An 11618-nucleotide genomic window follows, 5' to 3' on the forward strand; every position below is an offset into this window, starting at 1 on the left:
GGTAAACCACTTGGAAATTAAGTTGTTTCATAATTATCCCTTAATGAAATTTTAATATTTGAAGTCTATAATTAAATTTAATAACTTAACATGATCTTTAATTGTCATTTTCCTAAAAAATTGATAGTTGGGTGAAAATAAGTGAAACATGCAAACTTACCCATGATGTATCACTTTTAATTCTTAGAAGCCTTTTACAGACTCGACATTTCAAGGAATCCAAATTACACAATACAAACATCTATGCCCTAAGAAGAACAAGCTTGCGAGAATTGAGTTGAATTCTTCTCAAGTTCAATGGGTCTCACTTGCTCCCTAACAGTTTTGCTTAAAAACTGGGAGTACCATGTGGCAGAAAGCTTAGGCTTTCTTTTTAAATTTGGATCATCCAAATCAACATAATATAGACCATAACCCGAATCATATCCATCAAGTAACTCAAATGCATCCAAGAAGGACCACACAAAATAGCCTCTTACATTGGATCCATTTCTTGAACATGTCAAATATTTTTGCACGAAAAAGAGAAAAAAAAAATATTAGAGACTGTGATAAACTTGAAGATGGAAGTGATGTTTCTAAATTGCTTCACTGATGCTTACCTATGTGCATCAAGCGTTGCTCCAATGTGCGCATGCAAGTAATTCACTCTCGGCCAGTCATCCATTGAAGAATTTCGTCGTGTTCGTTGCCCTGCAGAGTTTCAAAGATTTGTTACATATGACTTGAGAACTGAAGTTCTTCCGTACACTTCACGGTAGAAAAAATTTATCTTCTTCACGTAAAAAAATTACAATTTGTATGATTTTCTTGTCTATTTAAAAATGCATCATTAATAATCTATCCAAAATTTTATCACCTGTCATCAATTTTTTTTAAATTTAGTGATAATTAATCCATAGGAAGATGTTATTGAAAACAATTTCATTTAAGAGACAAAATTAAGAAACATCCATTTTTAACAGATCAAATTGAAAAAAAATTTCAGACACAGAGGGAGAGAGAGGACTTACCGTTTTCATGAATGTAAATAGGAAGATTGAAATAAAATTGCTTGAAGAACTCCAGCAACCCTTGTAAACCCCAAGGGGTAATGGGAAACTAAAACCAACCCAGATGGTTAATTATTGCTCAAAATATATCCAACAACGCAACAAGCAAAGTTCTGATTGTTTTATTGTCTCACGGAAAAAATTGAGAGAGAGAGAGAGAGAAACTAAAAACTGTCCATACCTCAAACGAAGCATTTGTAATACCTGCTACAAACAAAAAGCAAAATAATTTTTGGAGTTGAGTGACCGATTCTATTAAATAATGATGGCGTGGATATAACATATATTGCATAGAAGGTGTATTCTCTAATCTCTATGTACTTCTATTTATATCACTTTTTCATAGGCTAATCAAACACCACCATAATGCTTAAAGTTCGCACTCTCCTCAATCTATCCTTTTTATTTAATCACACACATCACATTTACTCCCTCCAATTCTATTTACAAGTTACTCTCAATATGTTTTGCTGGAATCAAGAAAAACTTTAAAAACTTATTAACTATCTTTTCTTATGAGTTACTGTTGATTTTTATTGATTGGTTCATCCCGTGAATTTAATTGTACTGCTAGCAATTATTAATTGTTAAATAAATTAAAATATTCTCATTGATGGGTTAATATTACTAGCAGTACAATAAAGGCCAGTCTGGTAGAAAGCTTTTCTCTTCATAGCATAAAAAATGAAATATGCACATATAACAATTAAAAAAAAAAAACAGAGAGAGAGATGCAGTATTTGTATCTCTATTATCATTATTCAACAACAACTGTTTTTTTATTATGCACATATGAAGGACATCATACACATGCATACTTTTATTTTCTTTTCTTTTCCGTTACATTCAATTCTATTTTGAATATCAAATTATCCCACTGCACTAATTAGTAGCAATGCATATCTTGGACACAACATAGCATTCAACTTACTTGTCAATTCTATAGCTATATCTTCCATGACGTCTCTCTCATGCATCTGTGGTTTTCTTGCTTTGTTCTTAGCATAAACTACGTTATAATAATTTAATCCTATGAAATCAACCGATCCCTTGATAATATTTGATTCAGTTTTGGTAAAGGAAGGAAGTCTGGAGCCAGCAATCTTCTTCATTGTTTCTGGATATTCTCCAAATAATAAGGGATTGAGATACCTGCAACAACAAAGCATAGATGAAACCCTGTTAAAAAAGGCATTGATATCAATTAATAAGCATGAAAACGTCTGCTTGCTAAACTAACTAAAACAAGACAGAGTTATACTCCACGAGATAGAAATCATTTAGATAAGAGTGAATTATTCAGACTTCTCTTGAATTTTGTAAAAATTACAGAGACTTAACAGCATCAGTTTGCATGATTGAATACAATTGAGTGAGTCCATGAATTAGTGAGGTAATTTGAGATTGACGCTAGAATGATTAAATGAAGTCATAGTAGTAAGAGAACAGACATAGAATGACATGTTTGGACAGACATGGTGAATTTGAGCAAATTACCATCCAATATAAAAGTCCTGGGCCCTCCGACTGGCAGCTATGTCCTCGATGGTGTTTGTTAGAGGAAGAAAATGATAAGAAAAGATATTGATCCCAACAAATCCGTGTTGCTTTTCCTGCATTAAACTAGTACTCATGTTTTCTGTGTGTAATATTATCACAATCATAATCAAGAAATGTAAATTCACCTCAACTTTGCATCATTTGCAAATACCACCCTCAGCTTATGAAACTAAAAAATACCCTCCAAACAATCAACATTCAGATCCTCCATTCTAGTTTCCCATTAATATTATTGCCTAAAAAGCCACCTCGACATGCTCCAAATGGTCTCCAACTCAAGTTCTTAGTCTTCGAAATTTCCTTCTGACTTTTGACTTGCTAATGTTGGGTTCAAATGTGAATGGCAGGGAAAACTAGATAAATTTGAACTAGAGAAGAGATATATAAGTAGAAAAGATTTTAAGCTAATGATTTTAGATCAATAAATGATGTCAACCTCACGTATCTCCTCTCTTAAGTTCGTCAAAGAAGAAGACCAGGTAAATATCCCCAGAATTTGAGGCTCTTTCTGACCCTCACATAGAGAACTTTGGATAAAAGGGTTTAAATTATCAGTTTAGTTAGAAAATTTTAGAATGAGAATTTGATTACATTGCACAGCAATATCACGTGGGGAGTGTGCCATGTGTCAAGTTAAAGGGTTGGAAATAACATCTTAGTTAACAATAATAATAAAATTGGACAGAACAATTTAAATCCTGAATGATCATAATTCAGCAAGTGATCCAAATTCAAACAGAATATCTGCACTTTCGCTGAATACTATTCTGATCACCACCAAAATTTTGTCTTTGAAACAAACTACATGATTCCAAATAAAAAAGCAGGGCTAAGTTAATGTTTAACACATACATATATGTTTACCTGATACTTTTCCCTATACAATCTAGCAGCCGATGCATGCGCCAACAGTATATAATGGGTTGCCATATATGGCTCAATTGAGGAATTTCCAGCAGAACAATTAAATCCAAACAGAGGAGAACATCGCCTTGGTGGAAATAACCCAATGTCATAGCCTCCCAAAACAAATACGTTAGGCTCATTTATAGTAGTCCAATATTTAACTCGGTCACCAAATTCTTTGAAGCACAAATCTGCATAAGCTGCGAAGTCTTTTCTACAAACATCAATAACTATGTCAACATACGATGCAGAGTAACCCCTGGGTAACACAATTTATCAAAGTTCAAAATTTAAAAGCCATACATAATTCTTTGGCTAACCCATCCTCCATAGTCATCCTCAAGTGCTTGGGGCAAGTCATAATGATGTAACGTAACATGAGGTTGGATTCCTGAATGATGGAAAAGAAAAATCAGTAACTGGAAGGTGCAAATGCAATCACTGTATACAAGCGGATAAAGGAAGATAACCATGGCTTATGAGTTCATAGATAAGGTTGTTGCAGTATTGCACTCCCTTAGGGTTAACTGCTCCTTTTCCATCTAGAGACATCAGAGGAGAGGAGAGTGAGAAAGAGTTTGAAATGATTGGAGAGTAATGAGAATTAGTGTAATTCTTTGCACCTGGAATAACCCTTGACCATGAGATAGAAAATCTGTAGGCATCTAAGCCCATTTTAGCCATGAGTTGCACATCTTCCTGCAACAGAATGAATTTACAAGTATGAGAGAGAGAGAGAGAGAGAGAGAGAGAGAGAGAGAGCATGGTGGCAGAGAAAGAAATGTGAGCAGAAGATAATATTATCATTGAGTGTTGTAAATGGAGTTTGTATCACAGTCCAACCGTCTAATCTTGAACAAACTCTAATGATACACTGTAAATTGAAATACAGGTGTACAGAAAACAAAACAAACTAAAAATCAAAAAAACCAAAATATGTAAATTTTCATGATCTCTATAAATGCCTTGTTAGTGACGAATTGTCTGAAACCAATTTGTTCGTTGCTGTCTCTTTCATAATACCTTGTATCCTATGATAAATACAGATTGAACCGTTTTAAACTTTATTGTTACGAAAGTATAGAATATGTATCATGCCAGCCTTTGTCCCAATATGCGAACCAAAATTTCTTCACTGATATAAGCCTCTGCAAATTATCAACAAAGCCTTGGAAAAGGATTGGATACAATTTAAGCTCAGAAATGAAGACTTTTTACGATGATGCTTGCTTAAAAAATATGAAAGTTAAACCTAAGATTTAAACAACATTCTCTGCTTCTCTAGCTCTTTAATTATAATTGTGATCGCAAAAAAGATCCATGTGAGGAAATAAGGACATTATATCATAGAATAAAATCGGTGAAAGAGGACAGATTGTTAACAGCAAGAGAATCCCGACTTATTAGAATGCATGAGCCAGCATTATTGGGTTGTCAAATGTGAGTGACTTGACTCGGTGTGGAGAAAAGTCCCACACCGAATAGAGTTGGGCAAGAGAAAAAAAGATATAAGTGAAAAAGACCCATAAACTTAATGCTTTAAAATTTTGAGTCAAGATATGGTGTCATATTTGCTTATATGTGTCCTTTTAGAACCATTAGGTGATCCATTTGTGTTCTCCCCTCTTCCCTAATCCTAGTGGTATCAGAGCCTAGTGCAAAAAGCTTTGAAGCTCACAAGTATTATTGGGCTAACCTATAGTAGCAGGTTGGCGTCTTTAAAGTACGTGAGTGGACTTGACTTGGTGTGGAGAAAAGTCTCAAATCAAATAAAGTTAAGCTAGAAAAGAGGTATATAAATAAAAAAGACCCATAAACTTAATGCTTTAAGGTTTTAGGTTAAAATATGATTTCATACTTATTTATACGCATCCTCTTAAAATCATTAGATGACCCAACTATGTTCTCCTCTCTTTTGAAATGCTCCCCAGGCCTAACAAGTATATTATTGCTTGGCAATATTGGGTAACCACATGTAACTACAGAGGTGATTTATCTACTAAGGGAATTAATGGAAAAGTATCGTTGTAAAGATAAAGATCTACACATGGTTTTTATTGATTTGGAAAAAGCTTATGACCGTATACCAAAAGAAGTGCTTTGGAAAGCGTTAGAAAAAAAGGGAGTACGGATTGCTTATATTAAAGCCATACAAGATATGTATGAGGGGGTAAAAACTAGTATAAGAACGCCTAGTGGTCAAACAAAGGATTTTCCTATAAAGATTGAACTATATCAGGGATCATCTCTGAGTCCTTATTTGTTCAACTTGATCTTAAATGTTTTGACGGAACATATTCAAGGGGAAATTCCGAAATGTATGCTCTTCGCAGATGATATAGTTCTTATAGCAGAGACAAGAGAAGAGGTTAATTACAAACTTGAGTTATGGAGGAGGACATTGGAGTCGAAAGGTTTTCGTCTGAGTAGAAGTAAGACGGAATATTTATATTGTAAATTTGGTAAAGGACTATTTGACAATAATTTGGAAGTGAAATTGGAAGATCAAATTATACCTCAAGTGGAAAAGTTTAGATATTTGGGAGCCATTATTCAAAATGATGGCGAAATCAGTGGAGATATTTCACATAGAATTCAAGCTGGATGGTTTAATTGGAGAAAAGCTAAAGGAATTATTTGCGACCGTAAGGTGCCTAATAAACTTCAAGGAAAGTTTTATCACACTGCTATCAGACCGGCAATGTTATATAGTAGTGAATGCTAGGCTCTAACGGGACAACAAGAGCATAAAATTAGAGTAGCAGAGATGAGAATGTTACGATGGATGTGCGGACATACACGTAAAGATAAAATTCAAAATGAGCACGTACGCGAAAAAGTGAGGGTGGCACCTATTGAGGAAAAAATGGTAGAAAATCGGTTGAGATGGTTTGGACATATACAAAGAAGACCAAAGGAGGCACCAATGAGAAGAGTGGAACATATAACTTTAAGTCTGATTAAGAGAGGTAGAGGAAGGCCTAAAAGAACACTCTTGAAAGTTATTGAACGCGATCTCTTAATTAATAATATTTCTAAAAGCTTGATAAATGATAGAGCACAATGACGTCTTGCAATCCATGTAGCCGACCCCACCTAGTGGGATAAAGGCTTGTTGTTGTTGTTGTTGTTGTAAAGATGGACTTCCCATGCTTACTTAGGAAGTTAATTTTAGTTGACAGGGATCTAGAGATCAATCTGCTTCTTAGAACAGCAATGTGAAGACTCTAATGTCCCTATTGTACTTACAGAATAAGAAAGCATATCAACTGACCTTATATTTGTGGTATTCATCACTTGCTATGTCTCCATCAGCTCCGCCCGAGTAACCTGAAATTTAATGTCATCAGTAATGATATAACCTTTGGAAATTTATGGGGAAATTTCGCAGGTGATGTTTTGTAATAGGCATTTTAATTTTTCAAAACTTGAAAACAGTTCGACACATCAATCATTAAAGCAACTGAAAATGCTTAAGCAAAGCAGAAGTTAGCAAACAGTAACAATGCTTGTATATTGATTCTCACATGCATGGAGTTTAAGTTCACCATTTTATTACCAGCATGGGCGAAGGTATCCCATATGCTGGGCTTCCTTCCATCTTCATTTGCAGCACCTTCAACCTTTAACAATATATATTCCCATTAACTAACTGCCTTCATGAGTAGTAGAAAAACACCAGAAAATACAATAAATAAACGGCCATTTGCAAACAATTCTGCCAGCGATAGTAGTTTAAAAAATCAGTTTAATCTAGACTATAGTTGTATAAGTCGTATTCATCCCTTTTAGATACTGCATCTCAAGTTTTTACAAGACAAATCCCAAAAAATTTTCTATCACACGCAGATAACAAGAGCTGCGGTTCTGGTGCAGCGTTCTGCAGGTTTAGGTAGCATGTTATAAATCGTAAAATTTACTATGTATGCATAATTGTATGTTCAAATATATTTCTTCAAAAATGTGTTAGTATAAATTTCCCAAAAAGAATAACAGAATAAGAACATGCTATTGAATGAAAGAGATACAAGGGTGGGGACCAGCTCCTCTCTAGAATCTCCATGAATCTGGAGAACGGTATTTTCAGTCTCAACTTATCAAGTAGAGAATGAAGATTGTTGAGGGGGGTAGTTTTTTTAAAAATGCGGACATTTATTTATTTATTTTAGTTCCAGAAAGATCGCCGGGATCGGGATCGGAATCGGAAGAGGGAAACCTGATAAGCTGAAGTGGAGGTGCCGAACACGAAGTCCGGCGGGAAGTCACGTCTGCTAAATGTACCAGCACCAAACACCATCGACGGCGCCACCGCTGCTGCAAATATCATCGCTATCAAGCCAGATAACTTCATGATTCTTCCACCTCTACCTCTTCTAGTTTGAGCGGTGGTGACTCTCTGAATCGCCATATCCTCTCTCGGTACACTGTTTTTATCTCTGACTCGGCTGTTGAGCTAAATTTCTTCGCTGATTCGTCTGGGAACTTTGTCACGAAAATTACAAAAGTGCAAGTGCAATACCAAACTTGCACGTAATTAACCGGTCCAACCCGAAGTAGTAAAAGGCGGGAAAAATCACGTCCTATTTTGAAGCCTTTATTAAAAATACCGGGTTCATGTTGGCGCATAGCAACTCAAGAGTATCAAGGTGCTCATCAGTTTGTGAAGCAGAGACTCGCCAAATCTTCCCTCTTTGCCCTTACTTTACTTAGTAAACCTTATCACGAATCATAACCGGCCCTCATTGGTTGTCCGCCGATTCCCTTATCACGAAATGTTTCCACGGCTCCTTGAACAAATTTCTCCCGACACATTACCAATTCACTTACGTCGATCTACTTCTTACTGATTGATCGATAAAAGTATTGTTCTAATAGATAACTCAATATTGAAGCTCATTAGTCTACCCCACCTATTTGAATAATTGGTCTCAATTCATAAGAAAGGACTGGTATTAAATATAAAACCATCCATTTTAATTCTATATTGATTAAAAGACACTTAAAAAGAATTTAATAGTTCACACAACTTCCTCTAACAAGCAGTGAACATTCATAATTAAAGGTGAAATTTAAATTTTAACAAGTATTCATTTAAAAAATTAAAAAATTTAAATTTGAATTGTTGTGGGTAAATCTAGATAGTTAATTTATAAAAATTATAAAAAAATTAATATTAAATTTCATATTAAATACGTACTGTTTAGATTTATAATGAAGAGATTTATTAAAAATTTTAACTCATATAAGTTGATCTACCTAATAAGAATTTGACCCACAATTCATAAGAGACGATCTGTAAGTATTTTTTTAAACCTAAAAATATATCATGATTTTAGTAAACTTTTGAAAGCCAACTCACCTTAACCTTCTCAATCAAAATTTTTTTATTTTAATAAATATAAAATATAAATTAAAAGTTTTAAATATAGACAACTCAATTTTTTTAAAATGATGAAATGGTGCCCATACTGATTAAAAAGATCTCAACAGCCCAAATCTTTTTTAACTTGGTGATCATCAATATGCCAAGTACAGAAGATGAATGCAAAAATATCATGGGAGAATATAAATAAGTTCCACAAAATATGATAGTTACTTTGAAGTTTGTAGGGACTTATCATACATAATTTTTTGTACGAAATCACGTTTCTAACTTTAACCAAAATAATAAAAATTATAATTCATAGTCATTAATACCTAAATTAAAGTTGTTAATAACAAATGTAAAATTGTTCATATAAGAAGCAAAATTGTTAGTTTAATTATGCAATAACAAGTATGTTTCATATATTAACAACTTTAATTTAAGTATTAACAATATATTTGGTCGCACCTTCAATTTATTCATATAATAACAATTACACTTTTTATATTAACAACTTTACTTTCATTATTAATTACTTAAGTTTAGGTTTTCATTAACAACTACTCTTTCTATTATTTCGTAGAAGCCCAAAAACGTAATTTTGCCAAAAAAAAATAATAACAGATAAGTACCAAGGGATTTCAATGTTATTATCCCATTTCATACCACTCCCTCTATTTTTATTTATAGGGAAACTATCACTTTTAGTTTGTTTTGTGTGTGTGTGTAAACAAAATTACATTTTTTTAAGAAGCATTTATTATAAATTTCTTAAATCACCCGTCATAATGTTATCGTTCGCAGTCATAAGAAATAATTAATAGAGACTTAATTAACACAATTAATAAAGGGTATTTTAGTCTAATTTTTTTATTTTCAAACACAATTAACATAGTTAATTAATTTTCTTAAACTATGTGATATAATTTTCTCTCCTAAAAATAGAAATAGAGGAAGTACTATTTTGTCATTTGTCTAGTTGGAGTGGAATTTGTGCGATTTTTCATCTAATAAATTTGCTATATTAAAGTTGTCAAGTAATGTTGCATAGTTGTTAACATAGTTATTTAGTTGACAACTAAGCAATAATAATTACTAGCACTCTTGACAATTTCAATAAAGGACTTGAAACTTCATGGTATAAGTTTATAACTTTATAAGACTTTTTCCGTATTTAAATTTTTTGTGTATAACTCAAAGCTCAATGAATATTAGCTTGTAATTTTACTATACCTAAATATCTATATTATTTAGTAATCCTTTAAGTAATAGGAAAAAATCTAATTTGAATAAATTAGACCTGCATCATCCTCATCCCGAATACCAGTCATGAACTAGTCAAAAAAATAATGAAAAATAAAGATCCAATATTCAAAAGTAAACTCATTGAATATCTTTTATTAGCTCGTTGAGCTTGCAAAGTTGAACTACGAAATAAATAAAAAGAAAGAAAGAAAGAGAAATAGTGAATTTAAAAGAGATAAAAAAGTTTTCCTTATGTCAAGGATCCTAACTCTACCACTATCCCTTCTAACCCTAGATCCTAGCTCTACCATTGTGCATGCGTGCTCAATGTATTAAATGGTTCAAATAAGAGAACCTAGAAACATATACAAGATTGGTAAATATCAATAACCTATTGAAGCTTGAGTGGCTCATATTTGGACTCATATTTTTAAAAGGATTAAATAGAAAAAATGTTCTAGAACTTTTTTGTTAAGGACGCTTGGTATTCTAATTTTTTTATTAGAGCAATTTTGGTTTGAAAATTTTAAAAGGGGTGTAATATCACCCTTTCGTTAGGGTTGACCATTAGGTTGACCGTTATTACCATGTGGCATCCACCTATCATTTAAAAAAAAAAATAGATCCCTTTCTCTTCCCCTTCCCCTAATCTTCCCCCTCTCTTCCCCTTCCCCGTCTTCCTTGTCTCCTCCCTAGTTCTTTATTCTTGCTCTTATTCATCACCTCTCCCCAACTAATAGAGTTGAGCACTCGATCGGTTCAGTTTCAATTTTTTCAAAACCGATCAATTGAACTACACAAAAGGTTTGAATCAAATCGAATCAAAACACTTGATCAAACCTAATTATAATGGTTGGATTTGATCAATCTATTCGATTCATGGGCTTTGATTTAAGTTTATGAAGTCTAATTGTTCATATATTTTTCTATCCATTTTTTCCTTAATGTTGAAGGCCCACAAAAAAAATGGCAATCTTATACCATAATTCATGAGAAAATTAATAAAATTCAATATTATTGCATTAAAAACTAAATTATAGAAATAAAAAACAAAACATCACATTAAACAAAAAAGAATACTACTACTATAAGTAGTAGGAAGATATTTCTTACTCACCTAGATGAGAATTTATTCACTTTTTCAAAAATATGAAAAGAAATTATATATATATATATATATATAATTCGGTCAATTCAGTTTATTTGGTTCAATAATTCTCAAACCGAATCAAATTGATCAATCAAAATTTTTTTAAAAGAAAACCAAATTGAATTGTATAACCAAATAGACTGAATCAAATAGATCAAATTCAATTCAATTTTCAATTTCAATATGATTTTGCTCACCCCTACCAACTAGTCTACACTTTCCCTTTGGTTCTTGAAGCTTGATTTTTTCTATAGTCTCTCCCCCCAAAGGTTTTCTCCAAGAACTTTAAAAATGGTGTCCTTCGATTAGGCACCAGAAAACTACTAAAAAAACCCACAAG

The 11618-nt window shown here is 32.9% G+C and overlaps 1 protein-coding gene across 2 annotated transcripts; it reads right to left on the minus strand.

Annotated features, from left to right (window-relative positions):
* Nucleotides 1-156: 156 nt before the first annotated feature.
* On the minus strand, nucleotides 157-8340 carry LOC129322743 (beta-glucosidase 11-like). 2 transcript variants are annotated; one of them, XM_054969107.1, is made up of 13 exons: nucleotides 7735-8340; nucleotides 7078-7141; nucleotides 6793-6848; nucleotides 4142-4217; nucleotides 3989-4060; nucleotides 3822-3909; nucleotides 3477-3732; nucleotides 2550-2665; nucleotides 1984-2204; nucleotides 1234-1259; nucleotides 1014-1101; nucleotides 603-693; nucleotides 157-492 (listed from the first exon to the last, which is right to left on the minus strand). In XM_054969107.1, the coding sequence occupies exons 1-13, from the start codon at nucleotides 7924-7926 to the stop codon at nucleotides 249-251; spliced, it is 1590 nt and encodes a 529-aa protein (XP_054825082.1). In that variant the 5' UTR covers nucleotides 7927-8340; the 3' UTR covers nucleotides 157-248. The 2 variants fall into 2 exon arrangements, with proteins under 2 accessions (XP_054825082.1, XP_054825083.1); XM_054969108.1 differs by having other exon boundaries at nucleotides 1234-1256; nucleotides 7735-8339.
* Nucleotides 8341-11618: the final 3278 nt, after the last annotated feature.

The sequence above is a fragment of the Prosopis cineraria genome, unplaced genomic scaffold (genome assembly GCF_029017545.1).
Source record: "Prosopis cineraria cultivar Desert tree isolate PC_DT_omini unplaced genomic scaffold, ASM2901754v1 PC10, whole genome shotgun sequence".
Lineage (NCBI taxonomy): Eukaryota > Viridiplantae > Streptophyta > Magnoliopsida > Fabales > Fabaceae > Prosopis > Prosopis cineraria.